The 26,878-nt window shown below is 51.5% G+C and overlaps 1 protein-coding gene across 1 annotated transcript; it reads right to left on the bottom strand.

Annotated features, from left to right (window-relative positions):
• Positions 1 to 316: 316 nt before the first annotated feature.
• XRCC1 (X-ray repair cross complementing 1) lies at positions 317 to 26,743 on the bottom strand. Its single transcript, XM_007086608.3, has 17 exons — positions 26,525 to 26,743; positions 26,081 to 26,173; positions 16,627 to 16,737; positions 6,291 to 6,449; positions 5,343 to 5,417; positions 5,142 to 5,247; positions 4,814 to 4,923; positions 4,627 to 4,738; positions 4,179 to 4,437; positions 3,764 to 3,880; positions 3,099 to 3,192; positions 2,832 to 2,964; positions 2,435 to 2,489; positions 2,203 to 2,342; positions 1,079 to 1,169; positions 636 to 711; positions 317 to 530 (listed from the first exon to the last, which is right to left on the bottom strand). The coding sequence occupies exons 1-17, from the start codon at positions 26,573 to 26,575 to the stop codon at positions 417 to 419; spliced, it is 1,896 nt and encodes a 631-aa protein (XP_007086670.2). The 5' UTR covers positions 26,576 to 26,743; the 3' UTR covers positions 317 to 416.
• Positions 26,744 to 26,878: the final 135 nt, after the last annotated feature.

Below are 26,878 nucleotides of genomic sequence, written 5' to 3'. Positions count from 1 at the left end.
AAGAGAAAGGCATACCTCATGAGCACCCAGGCCTCCAGCCCAGGACCCACGAGGGACAAACAAGACCCAGGAATGGGCTCAGAGGTTCAGAACTTCAATTCCCTGCCACCATAGGGGTAAACGGCCAGGGAGAAGTAACAAAGAGCTTCTTCCCGACCAATCCCCTGATGGAGAGCTACTCATTCTCTCCAGGACCCCAGGACAGGAGTCTCAAGGTGGCCGAGACACCTGGCCCTCAGAGGGAAGGAGAAACCAAACATAAGACAGAAAGCTGGGAGCCTCTGGGAGACTTCCAAGTAAGACAGGGGGCCAGCTGTTCCAAACAGGTCACCTTTATTAAGCCCATCTTGTGTGTGTGCGCACATGGGTGTGTGTGCGCCTGAGTACACGCGTGCACACACACGCAGGCTCATACTTTAGGCCTGGGGCACCACCCCATAAAGCTGGTGGGGAAGTAACTTCTGCTTCTCGTTGCAACTGTAGATCCATCGGGGGCGGACAAACACCAAGGAGGGGTTGTCCATCAGGGCCTGCAGGGTGGAGTGGGGTGCACATGGGAACATGTGAGTGAGGAGGGGATGGAGGGGACACAAGGACGGGTTGGGTGGCCCTTCCCCTGCCCTGCTGGAACTCACCTCCTCAAAACTGGGGTCCCACTCCTGTGCCGTGATCACAAACTGGACCCGGTCGCTCATATAGTCCTCAAGTTCCCTGGCGGGAGAAGGAGAGAAGCGGAGGATTGGTGTCCCCTCTCTGGACATCTTAGCCCCCAACTCTTCTCCAAGGCCGTCCTCCCTCCCTCCTCACCTACATTGCCTAAGGGCTACCTGGGGACCCCCTTCTGTTCTCCCTCGTGCCAACCTGGCCGCAGCCCTAAAACCGAGGCCTCCCACTGTTGCAGGTCGGGGGAGCCTCATTTTCGAGAAGGGGAAGGGAGGGGAAGCGATCTATCCAGGGATGCCCAGCAGAGCGAGCAGGGCCTGTGCCCACCCTGCAGCCCTTCACCTCCTCCACGGGCCCGATCGCTTTCCTTCCCACAACCCCTCCCTACCCTTGCCCCCACCCCCTGGAGACTGACCCATTGAAGGCTGTGACATATCGGCTGAGCTTCCGCCGCTCGTCCCCAGGGAACTCCCCGTACAGGAAGAAGTGTTTGCCCTGGAAGAAGTCTGCAGGGGAGATGGTGGGACAGCCAAGTGTGAGGCCACTGGAGTTTCAAAGCACCAGTCAGGAGCCGCAGAACACTTGGAGGCAAGACTGGAAGGCCAGTGTAGTGGACGGAGAGGGGCGTTTGTGAACACCCTGGCAGAGATGTCGCTCACAGACGGTTCCCAGTTGGGCAGGCCCATCAGAACCTTTCTGGAACTTTTTTTTTTTTTTTTCTTTAATGGTGGAAGACAAATTACTATTACTGCAATGTGTTTCTTACATGAGGTAAATCCCAGATGGGCAGGTGGCACTGAGCTAGCTCCGTGCGGTCACTTCTTCACCTTGGCTGCCTCGCCCCTTTTCAGCCAGTGCCTTCTCTGGCTCTGACCTTCTGGATGCCTCTTTCCTTTGTTCCATTGTAGTAGGACTTTCCAGACCATCAATTTGCTGATGCCACTTCTGGGGCCATGGAGGATCAAAGCACTTACGTGCCCATCACCCACAAGGAACCGGGTGGAAACGGCCTCTTCCAGTGGCCACCGACCCTCACCTCTGTTCAGGCGCTGGCTGCCCATCTTCTCCCTCCATTCTCCACTGGCCGAGGCTCTGACCCTTGCCCCCCAGCCTGCGCCCCCTGCATTCATGTTGGGGTGGCAAACAGCAATGCCAACACCACCCGGGTCCCAACAGAGATCGGTGCCCGCATTGTCTGTGTGCCTGGGTGACATCCCACACCAACAGAACCGAACCCGGGGGGGCAGGTGAGGGAGGTGCCGTTCGCACTTGGGTGGAAAGCCCTGGGCTATGATGGAGGTGGTCACAGCAGGAAGTCAGGAGGGGGAACCGAGAGAGAAGTCGTGGGAGGATGCCAAGCAGAAGGGAACGGGCCCAAGGCAACAAGAAGGTAGCAGAGGCAGGAACTGCGGGGGAAGGAGGTGGGGGGGGGGGCAAGTCACAAGTCACGAGGAGCAGGGGGAGCAGCAGCGATCCCAGGGCTGGCGGAGAAGTGAGAAAGACCAATCCCACTTCGGGAGGCAGGGAGGGATTTCCTACCTGGGAGCTCCGGAACTGGCAGGTCGGGAGACTCTGGGGGACCCTCATTGTCTGTGTTCTCATCTGTGGATCCTGCATACGGGTCCTCGCCATTCTCCCCCTGGTCAGGGGGCTGCTTTTGCTCCCTCTGCTCGGCCACCCTGAGAGAGCCAACAGGGGTGCGGGAAGAGTGTGCAGATCAGATCCCCTCCACCCGAGCCTGGGGCCACCCTGACCCCCAGCCCTGCTTTACCTTCTCAGCTCATCCTCAGTATCCCCAGAATCTTCTGCCCCATTGCCCAGTTCTTCTGCAGGTGGAAGCTTAGTCAATGCAAGGCACGTGCTTGGTCATCCTCCCTTCCGGTCTTTTGCCCGAGCACAGATGAAGGCATGCCAACCCCCAAGCTCAAGGGCCCGCTAGATCCAGTTATCTGGGACCCTCAGCCTCCTCTCCCCCAGATCCACAGTCTGGGATCCAGCCCCACCTTCCTTAGATATAGGAATCTGGGTTTCCAGCTTTCTTCTCCTTCAGACCCAGGAGTCCAGGCCGCCAACCCCTCCTCCTCCCTCAGACCCAGGAGTCCAGGCCCCCAGCCCCTCCTCCTCCCTCAGACCCAGGAGTCCAGGGCCCTCCCCTCTCAGGCTCTGACCTGACTGTTCCCCCTCAGTGTCAGTATCTTCCCGAGGCCCTGGTGAGGCTGGTTTGGTCTCTTCTGGGGTTGTGGGTCTCTGGGGTGAGCTGGGTCCTGCTGCCTGAGGGGGCTTGGTTTTGGTCTGAGGGCGCTGAGGAGGGAGGGGACAGCACGGGCGTGAGCGTGTGTTCTCACAGAAGGCAGGAGCGGAGAGTCTGGGGTACCACCACAGGCCCACGTCCTCCTCCCACCGCACCTCCCCCACCAAGACAGGGGGCATAGGACCTTTTGGGGGAGCTTGGGGGCTTCATCCCCGCTGCTGCCGCCGTGAGAGCCCCCTTCATCCTCACTGCTGGAGCTTGGCCCTGCCATGAGGTACCTAGGGGAGGAATCAGGCCTCAGATAAACAGCACATCCTGTCTTGCGGAGGGGTGCTCAGGAAGCCACGGGGACCGGCATTTGTGAAGCACTCAGGATGCCTCACCTTCCGCCTTTGGAAGGGCCCCGCTGAACCTGTTTCAAAGACCTTGAGGCCACATTCACGGTTCCTTACGTGGCTGACACTCCAGGAAAGGGGCTCCCCTAGCTGGACCCTAACAGCTCCTGCTCACGCGGCATTGCCTACGTGCCAGGCCGTGCCAGGCACAAGAGCCTTTCGAATCCTGTTTCTCCAGCCTGCCATGCTTCTCATGCTCCCGAAGCAGACTTCACGGAGCCCTCGGGGACGCCAGGCGAGTCCTCTCTCCTCCGCAGCCTCGCAGCCCCCGCCCCTCCTCTCAGAAGCCTGCTGACGCTGGGCGAGCCCGCCCTGTGTTCTCCACGTACGGAGGCCCCAGTCTGATTTCCTCCCAGATCCCCAGCTCTGCCCGGCACGGGCCACGGGATGCGGGGCAGGAATGGCGTGTGCGTGCGCATGCGTGTATGTAGCCACGAATCCAGCGAGGCCTCACCTCCGGGAGGGCAGCCGCCGCCGCATTCGGTGACAGTCCAGCACCCACTCTTTCCGCACGATGCGGCCTCCAAGGCCTAGGACCTGGCTGTACTTGGGGGTGTTGGCAAAGGCACAGCTGGTGGGGGAAGAAGGAAGGTGTGGTCAGCCAGGTGTGGTCTGAGGGGCAAACGGGAAAGAGGGTCGGGGACAGAGGGGAAGAAAGACATGAATAAAAGAGAAAGAGAAGGCCATGAGAGAAACAGAAAAAGACATTAGGAGACCAAGGGACAGATGTAGGAATCAGAAAAGAGGCAGAAGATACAGAGAACTGAAGAGACACAGGCAGAGACGGGCAGACAGGAAGAAACAGAAAGTAAGATGGAGGAGACAGAGGGGTGGCGGGGAGCACGGCGGGGAGGAGGGCGCCGGCCTACATGAGGTGGGTGCTGTCTGGAGTCCAGTCTGGCCGATACTTGGCCCCCAGCTCCAGGGCCTTGTCCCGGAGCTCTGAGCGGAAGGGGTTCTGGAAGCCACTCAGCACCACCACCACACCTTGAAGGATCTTCCCCAGCTCCTGCGGGCCAGCTCGGGGCCCCCTGGGCTCCGTGGCTTCTCGGGTCTTCCCTGGCACTGTGCCTCGTGCTGAAGCAGGGACTGGGGTGCTGCTGGCTGGGGTACGGGTGGGAGCTGGCACTGGGGAAGCCAAAGAGTAGATTCACTTAGTACTGCTGGGACTAAACCCCAGCCCCTCCTCCCGCAGACCCAGGAGTCTAGGGCCCCCGGCCCCTCCTCCCACAGACCCCAGGATTCCAGGCCCCCAGCCCTCCTCTCCCAGGAGGCAGGAACACAGGCCCCTGTGACAACAAGGAATCCAGGGCTCACATTTGGGTCTCTTGAGGGCAGGTGGTGAGGGCTGGGCTGATGCTTTGCCGGGCATCTTCCTTTCTTCTTGGTTCAAATCCAATTTTCTCTTCCCTTTGGGGGACTCCTGAGGCTGAGGGGTTGGGATGAGTTGAGGCCTGTGGCTTCTCCCCTCCTTCTCCACCCCACCAGGGTCTGATAATCTCACCTTGGAGGCGCCGCCCACCGCCCTGGAGACTGGAGAGGCCGAAGAGGCGGCACTAGAGGCCTGCAGCGTAGCAGCTGCGTAGCTGGGTCCTGCTGGGTCGGTGGCTGTGGCTACAGAGGGAGAAAGTGGATCCAGGATGAGGGGGCTGGGCCCTAAGACCCTTCACCTCCTACCCGTGGGGCAGAGCGCTGTTCTCGTAACGCGGTAGTGATCCAGGCCCCCGGCCCCCTCCTCCCTCAGACCTGGGAGCCTCTAGCCTCCTCCTCCCTCAGACCCAAGTCCAGGTTCCAACCCTGGACTCAATGGGGACTCACGTTTCCACACTCACCGGGGGATGTCTTATTGATCCGGCTGAAGAAGAGGGCCCCGGGTCTCAGGGAGTTAGCACCCTCATCCTCCTCCTTCACGCGGAACTGGCCAAGCTTGGTCACCTTCTAAGGTCTCACAAGGTCAGTACGGTGAGTGGCTGTTGGCAGGTGGGGGTGAAGAAGTAGGGAGAGGGCTTCGGGAGGTGGTGGGGAGAGCTTACCTGGGGTGAGGCCTCCACCTCCTCTTTGTCTGGGGGGCTGTGAAACCGTATAAAACTCAGGCCATAGGGGGAGTCCTGGGAAAGGAGGGCGGGAGTCAAGAAGTGCGGCCAAGGCAGAGCCCCTTGGGGAAACCCCCTTCTGGCTCTTTCCCTCCTATGGACACACATGTCTAGGGAGGTGCCCAGAGGACAATGGCGACAATACAGCATCAAGCTGGCAGTGAGCCCTAACTCTGGGCCAGGTGCGGCGACAAGCCCTTTATGTGCATCGGCTCCGTCAGCCTCAAAGCAAGTGACAAAGGCTGCCGGTGTCCAAGCGAATCCTCTCCCACACGCTCAAATTCCTGACTACAGAATGGGAGGGAGCACTGTGCACCGCTTCGGGAGCACAGAACTGCTCCAGGCTCTTTCCCGCTCTACCGGCTAGGGGAGCCTGGATGACCGGCCAGACACTCCCAAAGACAGGTCCATGGGTAAGAAGTCTACCTCTACTGTGTGGTGTCATGATATACTTGAGTCTCTTTGGTGGCACAGCTTAGCATCCCTAATCCACAGCAACCCTATTAGGATCAGGAAACTGAGGCCAGAAAGGTTAAGTCACTTGCCTAAGGTCACACAGCTAAGAAGTGGTGGGCCCAGCGTCAGACCCCGGATCCCATGATGGTAACTATTAGACTACTTCTCTAACAAGTCAGCAGCCCCCCTTCTCCTCCCCTGAGGTCCTGCAGTCTGCCTTTCTCAGACATCCTCTAGGAAATGAAGCCTCACCTGTGAGAAGGATCGCAAACCCACTTCAGAAACCTCCGGGACCCAGCTGCCTCATAATCCCCCAGGGAGACCAGATGCCCCGTCCTCCCAGCTGAGTCCTCTGGGACTCAGTGTTGGCCCCTCGCCCCTCTCCTTGCCCAGGACCGAGGACCCTGCACCCTCAGCTCCCACCCCAGGTACCTTGCTGTAGGGCTGGCTGCAAACGATTTTGACGCGGTCCCAGCGCTTCTCAGCTGCTGCCCGGACCAACTTGTCAGGCCCAAAAATGCGAACGCGGTTTGGGTTTGAGCCACTGCGGCTCTCAGAAGGGGACATGAAAGACGAAGTGACCAGCAGGACCTGGAAGAAGGAACATCGAAGGAGAACTAGGGCTGGCTGATTTCAATGACACCTCCTAGTGGCTGGAAAAAGAACAGGGGCCCAAGTAGGGGCTAGGGAGGCCAGATCCAGCCTGCACCTCAACGTCTGTCCCTTCCCTTGCTTCTGGGCCTCCAGTCACTTCCTCCCTGACACAGGCTCCAGTGAGAGCCCTCCACTGCCAAGTCTGAATGAACCTCCTCTAAATTCTTTCATAGAGTCTTCTATATCCAGCCATAGAGCCAGCTACACCACCTAAGGAACCCCCAGCACAGAATAATCACAACGACTGGCCTAATATTCAAACACCTTTTGGAAATGCACGGCGGAGTCAATGGAAAGGCAGAGGAATGATCAGCGGCCAGAAATGAGAGAGAAGTGAGGCGCCTGGATGGCTCTGTCAGTTAAGCGTTCAACCCTTGATTTTGGCTCAGGTCACCATCTCACGGTTTGTGGGGTTCTCTCTCTCTGTCTCTGTCTCTGTCTCTCTGTCTCTGCCTTTCCCCTGCTCGGACTCTCGCTCTCTCTCTAAACAAACAAACAAACAAACAAACAAACAAACAAACATTTAAAAAAAGGAGAGAGCAGAATCCAATGGGTAGGGGAGCTGCACCAGTTATTAAGTGATTCGCTCCGGGACATTTCTGCTTCTCCTGCCGCTCCTTCTAGGGCACTGCCAACAGGGGGAGCTAGAGAGAGAGAGAGGCTGAGAGGCAAGAGGAGGGAGGTGGGTGGAGGGACGAGCTCCCTCCTTCTAGCAGCTCCCGTGAGTGTCACCCCTCGGGTGCTCCTGCTTCTGCAGCTGCCCCTCCCCAGGGCAGCACATGAATCTGGTTTCAGCTTCTTAACACCTGCAGAACCGGCATCCCGCAGCCTCTCCCAGGGTTTCCAGCGCCCGCCCCTCAGGGTCCAAGTTTCAGCTCTGAGGAACCCCACTTCGAAGCTTCTAAGCGTCTAAGTTTCAGTAATTCCAACCTTGTCATTCCGGTCCCCCAGCCCTAGGGGAGGTAGCTGCTCCCTGCATTACCTCACCACACCTTACTCTTCCTGCCTCTCTGGTTCAATACCTAGTTGCTAATTCTTTGTTAAATTCTCTGTTAAAATAACTGGTGACTCTCAGTCTCTTGGCAGGACCCTGACTGATAGGGCGGGTGGCATTGAGGCTGGTGTCTGCCCAAGTGCTGACTCTGGGTGCCAGGGAATTTAATTGTTTTTTTTTTTTAATGTTTATTTATTTGGGGAGAGAGTGAGCAAGAGCGGGGAAGGGGCAGAGACAGACGGAGAGAATCCCAAGCAGGCTCCGCACCGTCAGTGCAGAGCCCGACACGGGGCTCGGCTCCACGAACCGTGAGATCACGATCTGAGCTGAAATCAAAAGTCCGACACTCAACTGAGCCACCCGGGCGCCCTGAGAATTTAATGTTAATGGGTGGCAGGGGCAGAAGGGGGACAGAGGACAGAGCCTGGGCTCCAAGCCAGGAAGAAGAGTAGCTCAGAGACTACCACCACCAAATCACACAGAGCTGAGTCCCCTCAAAGGGCAATACCCTCCATGAACAAATTAGGGGAAAATGTGCCTTGTGGAGTGACTCAGTGGGAGGCCTTAGCTCTGGAGGACAGCAGAGAAAAGATGAACAGTTTCTCTGGAGGATTCCTAAGCACAAGTCTGTGCTCTCGAGCATTGGGAGTAAAAGATTCATATTAGCTATCTGCATGGAAAAACCCAAGCTGAAGGCTTTGAGTGGTCCCATGTACACAGACAGGGTCACCTGACACCATGGCAAATCCTCTTTGGAGGAATGTACTTCAAACCAGTCCTCAGAGATTTCCCACAGACGCCTTCTCAGAGTACAGAAGTTAACAGTTACACACACACACACACACACACACACACACACACACACTGCTGTGAGGCACGTGGAAACAAGCAACAGAAACCACAAAGTACAGACTCAAACTCACGAAGGCTGCATACACTGAAATGATCAAACGCACAATATAAAAGAAAGTATATATACATATATTTTTAATTTTTTTAAGTTTATTTATTTTGAGAGAGACAGAGACAAGTGCGAGTTGGGGAGGGGCAGAGAGGGAGAGAGAGAATCCCAAGCAGGCTCCGTGCTGCCAGCACAGAGCCGGACTTGGGGTCTGAACTCATGAGATTGTGAGATCATGACCTGAGCCGAAACCAAGAGTCAGACGCTTAACCAGCTGAGGCACGCAGGCGCCACAAAGAAAATATATTTAATAGTTTAAAGAAACAAAGGGAGCTCCATCGTGACAGCGTGATGAAGGGACAAAAGAGAATCAAACGGTCCAGGCAGTTTTGAAAAAGTGGAAGAGCTGTGTGCCCAACACTAAAGGGTGAACCAGGATTGGTCCAAGCAATCCAATTCCCTCTGCCAGTGGCTGCTTGGGGACGGGCACATGACCCAGTCGGCCAATGGGATGGTAAGAGGAAGGGTGCTGGGGGCTGCTAGGAGAGATCTTCTTTCCTCAACACGGAGAAACAGGAGGGAAGAGAGCCACTGAATTTCTGCCATTCTACTTCCTCCACTTCCTGCTTTGGGTGCTACTACGTGATGGATGGAGCAGCAGCAATCATTTTGTAATCCCGCAGGCAAGTCCAAAAGAAACAACAGGGGCCAACCGAGCCCCCTCCACCTCCGACTGCCAGATCAACTGTGGGTCTGCCTAATGCTGCACTCCCCTCCTCAGGAGACGATAAATTTTCTTACACAGTGATCCAATTTGAGGTGGGTATATTCTGTTTTACTTAGTGTCTTCTCACGGACATGCCGTGAGATTTGTGAAATCAGAAAACAAAGCCTTTCGCTGAGGAAAGCATGGAATCTATCAGTCTCTTTGTGCTCAGCTCTGATTATGAAAAGGAAACAACAAAGACAAGGCCGGTTATACAGAAGGAAAGCCATCTCCCTGGCCTTGACTTGTTTAGCAAAGGGCCCGATTTTGAGCTGACGGGGGAGCTGAATTTACCATCGAGTAACTACGGTGAAGGGGCAAGGCAGACCGTGGTGGGCAGCTGTGGTCCGCACTCGGAGGTTCATTTCCTCAATACAGGCTCCTCCCATTCACCGTAAGGAGAAAACAACTCTAGCTGTCCAGACTGTTTTATTATCCAACACTGTGTTTGAGGCTCTGGGGTTAAGCCTTTATTCTCTAGACTGTTTTAACCTCGAAAGCTTATGTATCTCCCTCGTAGAATTTGGAGAGGGAAGAAAAGAACACATTGATTTTGTAGAAAGTGGTATCGGTCATGAGAGTCGGGGCCTTACACCTGATTTGGACAGGCAACGCCAAAGTGGACCAGCCCTGCTCTGCCCTTGAATTTCCTTTTCTTCCTTGACTCTTCCAGCCCTACTTGGTCTCTGGGTGGAAGCCAAACATCACAAGTCCTGGAGTCTTTAATTCAGTCCTGGTTAGGAGTTACTTTTGGGCATAGGCATTTTCAGACTTTGAAAAGATAAAGCCCCGAGTAGCCATTTCATCTTGCTAGATAGAGGGCGAATAATAGACATTCACCTACACAGATACGATAGAATTTTAGCTAAAAACACACTTCCTCAGTTGTCATCGTTATAAATAGAATGTTGATCCAAATCTATGCCAAGAAGAACAGAGAACTTTTCTTAATAGTTCCAAGGACTGCTGACTTTGTTTAAACAGTTACCAAGCGGGGGTTTTAGACTGGGTGACTCTAGTGATGAGGGAGCCTCTGTGAGTAAACCCAAACCTAAGCCAGAGTCAGAGAATTAAACGCATACACGACGAATCATAAACAGCGGACTCAATTTCTCAAGTCTGAGAGAATGAAATTCAAGAACAACTATTCTACCAGCTACCAAGTAACTAGATTCTTCCAAACGAGGCAACCGTTTAAAGCTATAGCCACTTAAGTCATTTCTTTGGTTTGCTTTGGCATCTTCTCTACAAAAACCTCTGCTTGGGGCGCCCGGGTGGCTCAGTCGGTAAAGCGTCCGACTTCGGCTCAGGACATGATCTCGCGGTCGGTGAGTTCGAGCCCCGTGTCGGGCTCTGTGCTGACGGCTCAGAGCCAGAGCCTGCTTCGGATTCTGTGTCTCCCTCTCTCTCTGCCCCTCCCCTGCTTGCTCTCTGTCTCTCAAAAATAAATAAACATTAAAAAAAAAAAAGTTGTGGCAGCAGGAGCTAGCTTAATTATAAACAACAACAACAACAACAACAAAAAACTCTGCCCTAGCCTGCCCACACAGCACTCCTAATCATTTTCAGTTTGGGCCCCCGATTTGCATGGTTTGCTCAAATAAACTGGCCAAAATTCAACGTGCTTCAGTTTACCTTTTTACAACTGAATATAACCTTGAGAACGAGAATGTTTGCTAAGGGACACCCTCGTTTGTGAAAATGTACCTCACAGATCAGAAAAAGCGCTTGATTAAAGTCCACACATGTGCACGAAAAAGCTCTCATGAAAGCAGGTCTGGAAAAGAACGTCCTCAACTTGACAATGGACACGGGTAAGCCAAATCTCCAGCGGACATCGTATTTCGTGGTAAAGACTCAACACTTTCCCTGTACGATCAGGGGCAACACAAGGATGTGTGCCCTCACCAGCTCTATTTGACATTGTACTAGAGATACTAGCCAGGGTGAGAAAATGAGAAAAAGAAAAAAAGCGCAAATGTTAGAAAGAAAGCTATCTTTATTCACATACAGTGTCACTATCTTTGTTAAAAAAAAAAAAAAAAAATCCCCAGGGATCTACACAAATTCCATAGGATTCTCCTACAAGAATTAGTAACTCAATGGGGCGCCTGGGTGGCTCAGTCGGTTAGGCGGCCGACTTCGGCTCAGGTCACGATCTTGCAGTCCGTGAGTTCTAACCCCGCGTCGGGCTCTGTGCTGACAGCTCAGAGCCTGGAGCCTGCTTCATATTCTGTGTCTCCCTCTCTCTGACCCTCCCTGTTCATGCTCTGTCTCTCCCTGTCTCAAAAATAAATAAACGTTTAAAAAAAAAAAAAAAAAGAATTAGTAACTCAATTTAGCAAGGTCATAAGATACAAGGTCGATACACAAATATCAACTGTGTTGTTATTATACTATCAACAACTGGGAAATGACATTTTTTTAAGAAATATAATTCAGGGGGTGCCTGGGTGGCTCAGTCAGTTAAGCGTCCGACTTCAGCTCAGGTCACGATCTCACGGTCTGTGAGTTCGAGCCCTGCGTCAGGCTCTGGGCTGACGGCTCAGAGCCTGGAGCCTGTTTCAGATTCTGTGTCTCCCTCTCTCTGACCCTCCCCCGTTCATGCTCTGTCTCTCTCTGTCTCAAAAAATAAATAAACGTTAAAAAAAAAATTTTTTTTAGAATATAATTCAAACAGCAGCGATAATTAGGCAAGAACCAGTAACAGATGCGAAAACTCGTGACTACACGTTTGTGCAGAAACAAGGTATTTATACAGCCTCAAAGTATCTCCCTAAACGATACTTACTCATTTCCAAAGGGCAAGACAATAATTTCACAGTGGCCAAACCTGGTCCTTAATAAAATGACCCAAGTTAACACCATCAGTGTTAGAGCAGCTCAACAGCGTGTGCTCTGTGATCCGACGCGCTGAGAGCGCAACATCCTCTCTGTGGTGTTCGGGCCAAAGCTGTATGACCTAAATTTCGTCATGAAGAAACGTCACACATTCTGTACAATGAGCGGTATTTTACAAAGTCACTGACCTCTACTCTTCCAAAATGTCAACGGCATAAAATACCAAGAAAGTCACAACCACCGCTCCCAGGGAAGCGAAACCAAGCAGACACGACAAATCAATGCAATGCATGATCCTGAATTTTCTTCTGCTATTAAGAACGTTACCGGGATAACGAAGAAAATCTGAATAAGGTCTGAGATCAGATGGCAGAGGACTAGATCAACATTAATTTCCTACCGTTAATAAATGTACTGAGGTTAAGAGAATATCATGGCAGGTTAAGGAATAACATGGGCAAATGACTTTCAGTTCAGTAAAAAATACGTACATATGTGTTAACATTTGAGAAATCTGAGTGAAGATTGTAAGGGAATCCTTTGTACTACTTTTGTAAGTTTTCTCTAAGTCAGAAATATACTTACTGACAAGCTCGTTTAATAATGTACATGGAAATAAATGTTAAAGATCTAGAATAATCAAGGGACTCTTGAAAACCAAAGGTGGAAGTCCAACACAGTCTGATTTCAATATTTATCATGAAGACAGTGTGGTACTGGCCTAAAGATAAACATGCATATCAATGAAACAGAATAGAGAGTACAGAAATAAACCTACATATCTATGATCAATTAATTTTCAATAAAAGAGCCAAAACAATTCAGTAGGAAAAGAAAAATCCTTTTTTTTTAAGATTTTACTTTATTTATTTATTGGAGTTCATTTATTTTGAGAGACCCAGAGGGTGAAAGAGGGAGGCAGAAGCAGAGAGAGGGAGATACAGAATCCCAAGCAGGTTCCATGCTGTCAGTGCAGAGCCCGATGTGGGGCTCAGACTCCAAATGGTGAGATCGTGACCTGAGCCGAGATCAAAAACTCCGAGGCTTAACTGACTAAACCACCCAGATGCCCCTAAAGATTTTATTTCTAAGTAATCTCTACACCCAACGTGGGGCTCAAACTCACAACTGAGATCAAGAGTCACATACTCCACTGACAGAGTCAGCCAGGTGCCCCAGGAAAATCTTTTTTTTTTTTTTCCTCCTTTCTTTAGAGTTAAAGCAGCAAAGTTTTTTGTTTTTGTTTTTTTTATTTTTAAAAAAAAAAATTTTTTTTTTAACGTTTTTTTTTTAATTTATTTTTGAGACAGAGAGAGACAGAGCATGAATGGGGGAGGGGCAGAGAGAGAGGGAGACAGAATCGGAAGCAGGCTCCAGGCTCTGAGCCATCAGCCCAGCGCCCGATGCGGGGCTCGAACTCACGGACCGTGAGATCGTGACCTGAGCTGAAGTCGGACGTTTAACCGACTGAGCCACCCAGGCGCCCCTGTTTTTGTTTTTTTTAGCAAAAAGTGACAGTACACTCCAGAGACAGAGGAATGGGCTGACCCAAGGATGGGTGCCTGGAAAATCTTTTTTTTTTTTTTAGTATTTTCAACAAACATAAAAAAAAAAAAAAAGGAAAAAAGGACCTTGTCCTCTACTTCATACAATATAAAAAAATTCATTTGAGATGGATCAGAGATCTAAATGGAAAATCTAGGGAGCCCTGGCTGGCTTAATCAGTTAAGCATCACGGTTCATGAGTTCGAGCCCTGCATCAGGCTCTGCACTCATAGCGCAGAGCCTGCTTGGGATTCTGTTTCTCCCTTTCTCTCTGCCCCTTCCCCTCTAGCTCTTTATCTCTCTCTCAAAATAAAACAAATAAATAAACATAAAATCTAAAATTATAAAGCTTCTAGAAAAAAACACAGAAGATGGCAGTAGGCAGAAAAACAGCGCCCCAAAGAGGCCCATGTGCTGATCTCTGGCACCTGTGGATATGGCAAAAGGGACTTTGCAGATGTGATTAAGTACCTTGAGATGGTGAGATAAGCCTGGGTTATCCAGGTGGGCCCAGCGTCTTCACAAGGGTCTTTATAAGAAAGGGCGAGGGGCACCTGGGGGGCTCAGTGGGTTAAGCACCCAACGTCAGTTCGTGGGTTTGAGCCCCACGTCAGGCTCTACGTTAACAGCTCAGAGCCTGGAGCCTGCTTCAGATTCTGTGTCTCCCTCTCTCTGCCCCTCCCTGCTTGTGTTCTCTCTTCCTCTCTCAAAAATAAATAAATAAACGTTAAAAAAAAAAATTAAAAAAAAATAAATAAAGGGCAAGGCTGGAGAGTCAGAGTCAAAGTGAGGATGGAAACCTATTGCAGTATTGTGGTTGCTACCTTTGAAGATGGAAGGGGCCACAGGCCAAGAAACAGATACGCATGTGGCTTCTAGAAGCTGTAGTAGGTAAGGAAAGGGATTCTCCCCTAGAGCCTTCAGAAGGAGCCGTCCTGCTAACACCAAGAGTTCAGTCCCCTGAACCTGATTTTGGACTTCTGACGCCTAGAACTGTGAGACAGTAAGTCTGTGTTACAGTTTTAAGCCACCGAGTTTGTGGTCATTTGTTGTCGCAGCGATGAGAAATTAATGACTATCATCATTACTTTGGGACAGGTGAATGTTTTTTATAGGACACAAAAGGCACTATGCAGTAAAAAAAAAAAAAAAAGAAAAAAGAACAAAAAACCTTGATCGACTGGACTTCATCAGCTTCTGCTCATCAAAAGGCACTGTTAGATAATGATCATGATGAGCACTGAGTGATGTATAGAATTGCTGAATCATTACACTGCACACCTGAAACCAATATAACACTGTATGTTAATTATACTTTAATACAAGAAATTTAAAGATAATGAGAAGGGGGGAGTCTGCAACATACGTATCTGAAAAAAAAAAGACAGAAAAAAATAAACAAACCCATCATTAACATCCATGACAGAAAGACAGCCCAATAAAAAACAAGCAAAAGACTTGAATGGACACTACACAGAATAAGATAAATGAAGGGCTAAAAAGTACACGAAGGGTTATACGATGTCATTACTTGCCAGGAAAATACAAATTAAATCCATATTAAAGTACCACCACCTGCCATACGAATGGCTGAAATTTAACAAATTAAAAACTCTGGCAACATCAATATAGGTAAGGACGTGGAGGAACTAGAACTCTCTCATCTACTGCTGAAGGGAATATAAAATGGTACAACCACTTTGGAAAACTGGCGATGATAAGAAGGTTAAAACCTACATCTACCCAAGACCACACAATCCCACTCTTGGGTATTTACCCTAAAGAGATCACCATGCAGAGGTTTGTACGAAAATGTTCATGGCAGCTTTATTCATAATAGTCAAAAAGTGGCCACAGCCCAGATGCCCATCAACAAGAGAATGGAGGAAGAAATCATGGTCTCTGCCTACGGTGAACACTAGTTAGCTGACATGCCATAGGGAAGAATCTCAAAAAACGGGACGATGAGTGAAAAAGGCCAGCCACGAGAAAAGAGTACAAACTGTGAAATTCCATTTGTAGGAAATTCTAGGACAGGCAAAGCTAGCCCGTTGTGACAGAGAAGAGACCAGAGGCTGCCTGAGCTGGTGAGGGTGTGGGTTTGGGGAGTGAATGCAAAGGGGTGTGAGGGACCTCCCAGGGCTGTTGCCCTGTGTCCTCATTTGGGGCCAGTTACACAGATGTACACAGCTGTCAAAACTCATCGACCTGTACATTAAGATCTGTGCATTTTAGGGGCACCTGGGTGGCTCAGTCGGTTAAGCATCCAACTTCAGCTCAGGTTGTGATCTCACGGTTTGTGAGTTTGAGCCCCGCGTCGGACTCTGTGCGGACAGCTCAGAGCCTGGAGTCCGCTTCTGATTCTGTGTCTCCCTCTCCCTCTGCTCCTCCCTCGCTCATGTGTGCTCTCCTTTTCTCTCTCTCTCTCTCTCTCAAAAATAAACATTAAAAAAAAAGATCTGTGCATTTTATCGGATGCAAAATATACTTCAATTAAAAACCATTAGTCACTGTAAGAAAAATCCTCACCTTGTAGAAAACTGGTTTGTTTACTTACAATTATAAACTTGCTTTTTCAAGTAGGTTTATTTCTTCCCCAAGACATTCTGTGAATTAGCCAGCTGGCTAACTATGATCTCCCCAGCCCAGCGCTAATGAATTCAACCAGTAACAAAAGGATCGTGCCAACTCTTAAAATACTTGTAATAGAGCAAAAGGCATTCCTTCTTGTAAACATTTGCGCGTATAAAGTGACTAACAGAGGCATCCCAAACAGCGCGGAATCTCAGTTTGCCAGGACATCTGTGAGAACCTCTGGGACCAGAGAAAAGCAGTTCTGCTCTCAAGCAGCGATGGCCTCTTAGAACAAACCAGCGTCTCTGGCTGTTCACACCAACCCGATGCGCACTTGGGTGTCTGTGCGGGTGTGCAGTGGATCACCTGGGTCTGCTCCTCCAGAGGCAGAGGGCAGTGTGACTCATCTCCACCTGGACGGTGGGGGGGGGAGCAGTGACGGGGGCGCTTGGGGCAGGGAACAGCGTGGGGCCCATCTCAAGGCCCTGCTTACCTCGTAGTCTTGCTCCCCAGCCCCTCCGGCCGAGCTGCCCACCAGCACCTCCACGAAGGCCGAGCCGTCATTGCCGATGTCCACGCTGTGTATCTGTTCTTCCTTCTCCAGCTGTGGGAGGGGGAGAGCCCGCCGTCAGTGCCTGCTCTGCCTCTGGGCTCACTGTGGCACTTCGGGAGAGGGACGACCCCCTTCTGGGCTCCTTGCAATGTCAACTCTGTGACACTGCGGAGGCCAGGGTGAGTGGGGCCACCGTGTCCCCAGCACGCGGCACAGGGCATGGCCCAGGGTCGGAGTTCAGAAAATATTCACTGAATGAAGGCATAAGCCCCTATATTTGTTCCCCCAACTCCTCCAGACTCTGCCAGATCGGTGTATAACATGCCACCACGGAGCCCTCCTTGGTAGCACCTGCCAGAGTTACAATGGCATTCAAATAGTCACACGCACAGGGCGCCTGGGTGGTTCAGTGGATTAAACATCCGACTCTTGGCTTCGGCTCAGGTCATGATGTCATGGTTTTGTGAGTTCGAGCCCCACATCGGGCCCTGCGCTGGCAGCGTGGAGCCTGCTTGGGATTTTCTCTCTCCCATTCTCTCTGCCCCTCCCCCACTCGTGCTCCCCCCCCTCTCAAACTAAACAATTTCTATTTTATTTTTAAAATATTTTTTAATGTTTATCTTTGAGAGAGAGAGAGAGAGAGAGAGAGCACGTGTGTGTGTGTGTGTGTGTGTGTGTGTGTGTGTGTGTGTTCAAGTGGGGGAGGGGCAGAGAGAGGGAGACACAGAATCCGAAGCAGGCTCCAGGCTTTTAGCTGTCAGCACAGAGCCCGACGCGGGGCTTGAACTCACGAAGTGCGAGACCATGACCTGGGCCGAAGCTGGACGCTTAACCGACCGAGCCACCCAGGCACCCCTAAAATTTTTTTCTTTTGAATCATGCACACAAATGGCACGTGTGTCACTCTTAACCCCAGTCACACAGCACTCCATGGATGCTCCCTCAGGGTAGGAGCCCAGTGTGGTTTTGCTCACCACTGACTCCTGGGTTTGCATCCCAGCTCTGCCACACACTAGCTACACGACCTTGTCATATAACCAACCTCTTGGAGCCTCGGTTTGCTCATCTGTAAAATGGGGATAATCACCAGACCCAAGGTTATACACATGAAGACTAAGGCCACACTGCACAGCAGGTAGTAGGCGCTCTACCCTTGTCAATCAGGAGGCATTATTAGTCAACACTCGACAATTTAATTATGTGCTGAAAGAAGAAAAGAGCTACCCGTAGGAGGGCTTCCCGCAAACGTTCCGCTATTCCCCGCTGACAGTTAAAGCACACAAAGCCATGTGGGGGTGGAAGGCAGTTAGGAACGGCTGAGGCAAGTCTTCTTTCCAGTTTCCAGTTTGGGGCTCCTTAATTTGGCTCCTAGAGTGACAAATTATTAACAACACTCAAAGGTACCTAGGCCACCACCCCCAGGATCGTCTGACGCTCTAGTCGGCTCTATCACCCCCAGTCAGGAGGTCGCCCAGACTTCACCTACACACTGCTAGAAATAGGGACATCACTACATGGGAGGAAGGAGCCTGGCCTTGGGGGAGGCAAGCCTGGGTGCAAATCCAGCCCTGCCTTTTCTAAGCTGTGCAACCCTGGGTGACGCGCAACCTCTCTGAGCGGCAGTTTCCTTTTGTGGGGGATGGGCGGGCCGTCATAATAACCCTCCTCCTGAATGAAGGGGGCTGAGATGACTCAGAATAACAACCACAGTAACACTGGCAGCAAACATCTAAGTGCTCGCGTTGCACCAGACACGTCACGCATGTGTCTGTCTTCTCTCCTCACAACGGCTCTGCCAGGCAGGGGCTATTATTATCTCCATTTAACACGTGAGCAAACGGAGGCAGGAAGCGGTTACGTAACGCCCCCCAGGTCACACAGCTGGCGAGTGGCAGAGCGGGGCCTGGAGCCCAGGCAGGCTGGCTGGCGTCCCACACGTGCGCCTCCACCGCATCACAGGTGTGTCGGAGAAAGAGGCGGTGCTGCGGGAAGGGGCTTCCCAAGGCTGAGCCGAGCTGGCCTCTTGCCTTTCCAGCTCTGAGTCCTGGGACAGTGTGTGGCGCTGCCCAGGAAGTCCTAGTCTGACTTCTCAGCCTCCTGCCACACCGGGTGGCTCTCCTCCGGCCACGCGGGCCTTCCTTCTGTGCCAAGAAGAGGCCAGCTCCTTCCCACCGCGGGGCCTTTGCACCTGCCACGCCCCCTGCCCGGACCTCTCTCCCCTCAAACCTTCCCACGGCCGGCTCTTTCCGTCATTCAGGTCTCTGCTTAGATGTCACCTCTTCAGGCCAACCTAAGTAGGCTGGCCCCTCACCTCCTAACCAGGTGCTATGCTCTACCCCTAACCCTGCTTTATTTTTCTTCAGTATCCCCACTCAATATTATGTACGTAACTACACTTTTTAGTTCCATTTGTCGCCCATCTGTTTCCCCCCACCAGACTTTCAAGCTCCATAAGGGCAGACACGAGACCTAAGCCACCCCCCACTGTGTCCTGAACACAGAGGACAGGGTCTGGCCCTTCCCAGCTCTGCTGACTTAGTGCTGTGTGAGCCCGGAGCAAACAGTTTCATTTCACCCCTTGTGCCTCAGTTTCCTAACCTGTGAAATGGGGACGGTAGCAACTTCTAACTCAGAGTCGTGTGAAGGTTCCAGTGAGGAACACACACAAAGCCCCTTGAACAGTGCCTGCCACAGAGCAAGTGCTCCATAAATATCAGCTGCTACTGTTACCTCGATACGCGCCTGGTGGACAGATGGACAGATGGACGGGAGGCCCCTACTAACCACCTGCTGAAGGAACAGATGCCCCCTGAATCGTAACTCGGGCTCTGCCGTTCCTGACCAGGTGGCTTTGGTGAGGCATTTGCCTCAGTGTCCCCATCTGTCACAAAGGGGTCATCATGGCCAACACTTTCAGATTCTCACTGCGTGCCAGGGGCTCGGTGTATTAGTCTCCTGCTGCTGCTGTAACAAATTACCACAAACTTACTGGCAGAAAGCAATACCTCTTACAGATCTGGAGGTCAGAAGTCTGAAATTTGGTCTTACGTGGGCTGAAATCCAGGTGTCAGCGGGGCTGCGTTCCTTCCGAAGGTTCTATGGGAGAATCTGTTTCCTTGCCTTATTTCCAGCTTCTAGAAGCCACATGCATCCCTCAGCTTGTGGCCCCTCCTCCACCCTCGAAGCCAGCAACAGCATCATGCCGACCTCTGTTTCTATCTCTACATCTCGTTCTCTGGCTCTCCTGCCCCCCTCTTGCCCTTACAAGGACCCTTGTGATGATATTGGGTCTCCTTGCCCCTCAAATAATCCAAGCCAATCTCACCATCTCAAGATCCCTAACTTGATCAGATCTATAAAGTCCCCTTTGCTGTGTTCACTGACATATTCACGGGTCCCAGGGATCAGGATGGGAAATCTTTCTGGGGCCATTATTCTGTCTATCACGGCTAGCTAAGCTCTCCCTGGGCCAGCCATCACTCCTCACAGCCACCTTAGAAGGAAGGGTCTGTTACTATCCCAGTCTTACAGATGGGGGAACTAAAGGTCAGAGGTCAAATAAATAGCTCACGTCACATGCAGCTAATGACTAGGAGAGAAATTTGGAACCCACCTGCCTGACTGTAAACCAACACTCCTTCTCAACTCCCCTATTTTAACCCTTGAGGTAAAAACTCAACATCTTTACCTCTCCCACACGACAAAGCACAAGCCCCTATCTATATCCTGAATGAATGATATTAGTTGCATACATCAACTACCTCTACTTTAAACATGCACACGTACTCCCCCGTATGTCTTCTTTTTCTAAAAATATTTATTTTTGAGAGAGACAGAGCACAAGGGGAAGGGCAGAGACACACACACACAGACCAAAGCAGGCTCCAGGCCCTGAGCTGTCAGTACGGAGCCCCAGATGGGGCTCAAACTCATGAACCTTGAGATCACGACCTGAGCTGAAGTCGGATGCTTAACCGACCGAGCCACCCAGGCGTCCAGTATTTCTTTTTGATAAAGAATTCCAGACCCTAGTGTTTACCCGTGGAGACAACCCAAATGTCCATCAATTTCTGAATGGATGTACATTGTAGGGTATGTCCATGTAATGGAACAGTGTTCTTGTAGAAAGACACGGGAGTAATGATGCACGCGACACGGAGGAACCTCAAAAACGTGGTTCAGTGAAAGAAACCGGACACAAAGGCCATAGCATGTGATCCTATTTATGTGAAATGTCCGGAAATCTACAGAGACAAAACGTCGACCAGCGGTTGCTGGGGGCAGCTTGGAGAGAGAGGAATTGGGAGTAAATATGGAACGGTTATGGGGTTTCTTGTGGGCACTGAAAATGTTCTCAATTAATGGCAGTGATGGCAGGACGCTGTCAATATGCTGAAACCACTGAACTGTATACTGGAAATGATTAAATGGTGAATTTCATGTTACGTGGATTTTATCTCAAAAAAAAAAAAAAAAAAAGACTGTTCAGGGTCAGTGGTTAGGAGAAGGGCTTAAGCATTAACTGTCTGTCCTCTGCGGCCAAGTTCATGTGCACCTTTCTTAGGAAGAAGACCTAACTCATGACAGTAAAACAAACACAGCTGGGAAGTTTCACAGAGTTCCTGAGAGACACTGTGTTAAAAAAAAAAAAAAAAATGTTCCAGGGCGCCTGGGTGGCTCAGCGGGTTGAGCCTCTGACTCTTGATTTCAGCTCAGGTCATGATCGCAGGTCATGGGATCAAGCCCCTCGTCGGCCTCCGTGTTGAGCACGAGGCCTGCTTAAGATTCTCTCTCTCTCCCTCTGCCCCTCCCTGTTCCCTCGCAAAAACAAAACAAAACAAAACCAAACAAAAAATCAAACAAACCGGTTCCATGTCCAAGAAAGGTAGTGTTATGCACCATTTAAAGGAATAAGGTAGAGGCACCTGGTGGCTCCGTGGGTTAAGCATCCGACTTTGGCTCAGGTCATGATCCCTGGGTTCCTGGGTTCTAGCCCCGAGTCGGGCTCTGGGCTGACAGCTCAGAGCCTGGAGCCTGCTTCAGATTCTGTGTCTCCCTCTTTCTCTGCCCCTTCCCTGCTCATGCTCTGTCTCTCTCTCTCTGTCTCAAAAATAAACATTAAAAAAAAAATTAAAGGAATAAGGTAGAACTTTGCCCAGTGCCAGCAGGTCTCCAAAATACATTGTCATTTGAAAGAAAGCATGGGGGATAATAGTGTCCATACTAGGCACTTGGTGGAAGAGGTGGATATTAATGTGCTTGTATGTACACAGTGACCCAGGAGGGCCACGTGAGAAACTCCTAACAGTGGTTGCCGGTGGACAGAGTGGGAGGGGGTGGAAGCAAGGAGAGGGAGGTGTAAACCCTTTTGTGCCCTTTAAATTTCACACTGTATACACATGATACTCATTCAAAAAGTTCAGCTCATAAAAGGGCAATGGACGGGGCCTCCTGGGTGGCTCAGTGGTTAAGCGTCCGACTTCGGCTCAGGTCATGATCTCGCGGTTTGTGAGTTCGAGCCCCGGGTCGGGCTCTGTGCTGACAGCTCAGAGCCTGGAGCCTGTTTCGGCTTCTGTGTCTCCCTCTCTCTCTGCCCCTTCCCCACTCACACTTGGGCTGTGTCTCTCAAAAATAAATAAATGAAAAAAATTTTTAAAAGAAATAAAGTCCAAGGGTTATCACCAACCATGGAGCACCATACAGAAATGAGGACGAACCATCCACGGCTACACCCACCCACAGGGATCAAAGTAACAAACAGGATGGTGAGTGACAGCAGCCAGACACAGACGTCTATACTGCGTGCTTCCATCTATGTAAAATCCCAAACCAGGCCACACGAATCTGTGCGGTTCAAAGTCAGGGATGGTGGTTACCCTGTGGGGGGCGGTGACAGGAAGGAGCGCAGGGGCCGATGGGGGGCTGGGCACGTTCTGTTACCCATGTGGCGGGGGGAGCACCTAGGTTGTCGTGTGTGAGGGTTCACTGAACCGTGTGCTTTGCTGTACACGTCACACAAATAAAAACCAATTTGAAACACCATGGGGGCCAACTGAGTGGTTGGAAAACCACTGAGCAACAAAATCCAAACGTGTGCCACCCTGTTGTTGAGCATCTCTCTGGTTTTGTTTTAATGTTTATTTATTTTTGACAGAGAGAGAGAGACAGAGTGTGAGTCGGGGGAGGGGGGGAGAGAGAGGGAGACACAGACTCCAAAGCAGGCTCCAGGCTCTGAGCCGTCAGCACAGAGCCCGACGCGGGGCTCGAACTCGCAAAAACCGTGAGATCAGGACCTGAGCGAAGTCTGACACTTAACCGGCGCCCCTGTTGAGCCCCAGGCGCCCCCGTTGAGCATTTCTCTCAAAGAGCGCATGTCAGTGGGGCACCGGAGCAATCTGGACCTGGTCCCAGCCATCCCCTCCGGCCCAGGAGCGGTTAGCCAAGAAGTTGGAACTCCCCTCCCGGGAGCAAGTTATCCACGGAGCCTCCTTCAGCTGCCGCAAACAAAAAAGGTGTGTGTGGCCGTCACGAGCAGAGGGTTGAACCCTGTGTGGCAATATCCAGATGTTGCATCATCTTGTTTGGAGGAAAAAAAACAGGGGAGAAGAACGTGCCACAGATCAGTCTACGGGCATCGGTGTCCAGAAAGTTCTGCCTTTTTCACTTGCCTGAAAAGACCCAAAGTTACCGTGAATCTGGAGTCGCCCTGCATCCTGGCAGTCGCCGAATGCGGTCAGATTTCCCGAAGTGTCTCTAACGTGGCTGGTGCTGTGCAGCTTGCTCCTGTACTCGCCCCCCGTGCTTTAATTCTCAACACGGACACCAGGGTTCTGTGGGAACCTAAGTCCGACTCTGCTCCTCCTCTGCTCAGAGCCCTTCAGGGGCTCCTGTCTCGTCCAGAGTAAAAGCTGAAGTACTTAACGGTGGCTTTCGGGCCTTCGGTGTGTTGGGGGCCCTCCACCCCCACCCCATTAGCTCATGTCCCACCTGCCCCCCCCCCCCCCACCAGGCTAAATCCACTGCGCCCACACGCCAGGCGCCAGGCCGCCTCACAGTCTGTGTTTCCTCCCTGGATATTTACAGCTCACTCTGCTCAATGTCACCCTCTCAGGGAGGCCCTCCTGGATCCCTATTAAAATAAAAACCTCCTGCCACTGCCTCCTCCCCCCGCTGCAGCATTCTCCGTTCCTCTTGATGGGTGAATTTTCTTCCACCATCTGACATGTTAGAAAAATTAGGTCACTTTTCCTACTAACATGACAGCTCCACAGGACTGACATATTTGTGTCTTGTCCTGTCCCCAGGACCTAAAACAGTGCTTGGCCTACAGGAGGTGCTTCATAAAAAAATTACTCAATGAATGAATGAACACAAGAATCCATTCACTCCTGGGGAGCCTGGGTGGCTCAGTCGATTGGGCATCTGACTCTTAATTTCAGCTCGGGTCACGATCTCACGGTTTTGTGAGATTGAGCCCTGTGTCGGGCTCCACACTGCCAGTGGCAGCCCGATGCTGACAGTGCGGAGCCGGCTTGGGATTCTCTCGGCCCCTCCCCCGCTCCCTCTCTCTCAAAATAAACTTAAAAAAAAAAAGAATCCATTCACTCCTGAGTCTATAGGTCCTGCCCCTGTGCTGACAACTTCCACACCTCTGTCTCCAGGTCCAGTTCCGATTCCTAAGTGTCTCCTGAGTACCTCCCCTTGGATGTCCCAAAGTCCCAGCACACCAGACATTCCACCTACAGGTTCCCAAGCTGCCCCTTCTCTGGGTTTCCCATTTCGGTGACAGCTGCAGTACCTCCCTGTCTCCTGGACCAGAGAATCCTGTGCTTTGCTCTGGCCCCTCCCCACGTCGTGTCTCTTCTGCCTCTTGTCTCTCTGCTCCCACTGCAGCTGGGGTATAGACTGGAATGTGATTCTCCTGGGGTCACCTGATCCTCAGAGGGCCCAGCAGAATCGTCACCCAGTAATAAAAACATGAATCCCTCCCTTTACACAAACATCTACATGTTGATGGAGCACTTGTGCAGACATTATGTCACCGAGTTTTCACAATAACCCTGGGCTTAGATCTCGTTATTCCCAATGGACAGATGAGAAAAGATGTTCAGAGAAAGGCAAACATTTGCCTGAGGTCACAGAATGAGTAAGAGGGAGAGCTGGGGACTTGAATCCGGATCCCAAGACTAGATCGTGAGCAACCTGTACCTCTCTCAGTTTAAAGCATTGGCTCTAGGCCAGTGGCATAACCTCCCTGGGCCTCAGTTTCCTCATCTGTAAAATGGAGGTAATAACAGACTCTAGGTCATGGGGTTTTTATGGATTCAATGACTTAAGCCATGTGTGGAGTTCAGAACAGTAACTGGCAGTTGTAATGTTGAATACATATTAGCTCTCATTATTATTATTACTATGTTAGACACTTAGACGTTTCAACTAAAATCAGAAAGTCTTAGAGTCTTACTTTTCCTGGGAAGAGAATCCTCAGCTTCTCTCTAATTCTTAAAAGGGTCTGTGACCCAAAACTTTTTTGGAACCACTGGGCAAGAGAGAGACTGAGAATATGTCCAACACAATCACAAAAGCCTTGCTCCCCAACATCCCTCCCCAAACACCCCTCCATTCAGAAGGAATATGGGCAAAATCAAGAAAGCCAGCGTATGAACACATAGCAAGTGTGACAAGGTGGCTCAGAGTGCCCACTTGGGTTCGAGTCTCAGCAAGCTATTTATTGACGGTGCTAACGGCCCCTGTGAGATCACGCAGGTAAAACACCCAGCGCAGGATCCAGCACAGAGCAGATGCTTCCAACACACTCAGCCCTCTCCTTCCACTAGCCCGTTTAGAATTCTGTCACCACCTGGGGTCAAACCACCCTTTTTCCTCTGTGCCTCCCTCCAACTTCAGAGCCTGGGCTGAAGGTTGGGTGAGAGCACGCACAAAAGCACTCAGAAGAACCTGGCAAGCATTCCAGAAATGGTGCTTAGACCGGCCATTGCACTCCTCCCCTCCCTGTGCTTCAGTTTTCCCATCTCTAAAATGGGGTTGATTGGCTTACATGATCTTCCAGAACACCTTGCAACCTGGAGCCCAAGGACTTCAGAAGGCAAGATACATGAAAACGATTCACTCTGTTCCAGGTGAGGAAACTGAGGCTCAGAAAGCAGAAGCAACCTACCCAGGCCACACAGTGATTCCTATAGTCACTCTAGGCCTAGTCCTTGGACCACCTTCATTCTCTGCTAAGGGGCACAGCCATCACACTGCCCATTTTCCAGGTAGGGAAGCTGAAGTCCAGAAGGCTTAACCCACTGCCAGTTGACTGGAGAGTAGTGTCTGGACCCTGAGTCTCCAGACTCCTACTAGGAAGGAGACAGGGGGAGGGCAGGGTCACCTGGAGCACCACAGAGATGGTCTTCTCGCCTGCCTTGGCTGCCCGCCATTTTCGGTAAGTGTCCGCCTTGAGAAGGTTTTCTGCACAGTGGGTCTGCAGGGAAGAGTAGAAAAAGGAAAGTAAGGGTACAGGGATGAGAGCTCGGTCCCCAGCTCTCCAGAGCCCTCTGCTATCCCCCAGATTTAAAATTCCCCGTTAATCCCACCACACTCTGCTCGAGTCCCGTATAACATTTTCCCCTGGCAGCTCCCCACTTCCTCCTGTCCTCTCCGCAAGTTCCCCCATTCCACACCTCTGCCAGAGTTCCCTTATAGCCTCCTGGAATTTCCCCTTGACCCGCCGTGGACTTCCGTGAAGTTCCCTTTTACACTCCCAAAGTTCTCGCACTGCCCCCGGCAGGGATTCCCTTACGTCTTCCAGCCTCCCCCCATGTCAGTTCCTCACCGAGTCCTGGCTACTGCAGGACACCACATGGCGGAGACGGATCTCCGGCATGTCAACGTCTTGGGCTTCGCCAGGCGCGAAGGATGAAAGAAGTCCGAGTTTGGGGGGAAGCGAAGAGGGGGTGCTCCCTGCGCGGGCTAAAGTGCGCAAGCGCACAGGGCTCGGGCCTTTCAAACCGCGGCGCGCCGGCGCTCGCGTAAATACTGCGCAAGCCCAGTCGCGCCTCTCGGGAACAAGGCGCTTAGTCCCCTAGCAACCGGCTTTCCTCTAAGCCCCGCCTCTCCCCGGCCTCACCACTCTCTAGCCCCTCCTCCCGGTGACGTTCACTCCTTGCTTTCTGGGCGCCTGGCAACA

The sequence above is a fragment of the Panthera tigris genome, chromosome E2, assembly GCF_018350195.1.
Source record: "Panthera tigris isolate Pti1 chromosome E2, P.tigris_Pti1_mat1.1, whole genome shotgun sequence".
In the NCBI taxonomy this organism is placed as follows: Eukaryota; Metazoa; Chordata; class Mammalia; order Carnivora; family Felidae; genus Panthera; species Panthera tigris.
The sequence above is the reverse complement of the archived record's forward strand: the minus strand, read 5'-3'. Positions and strand labels throughout refer to the sequence as shown.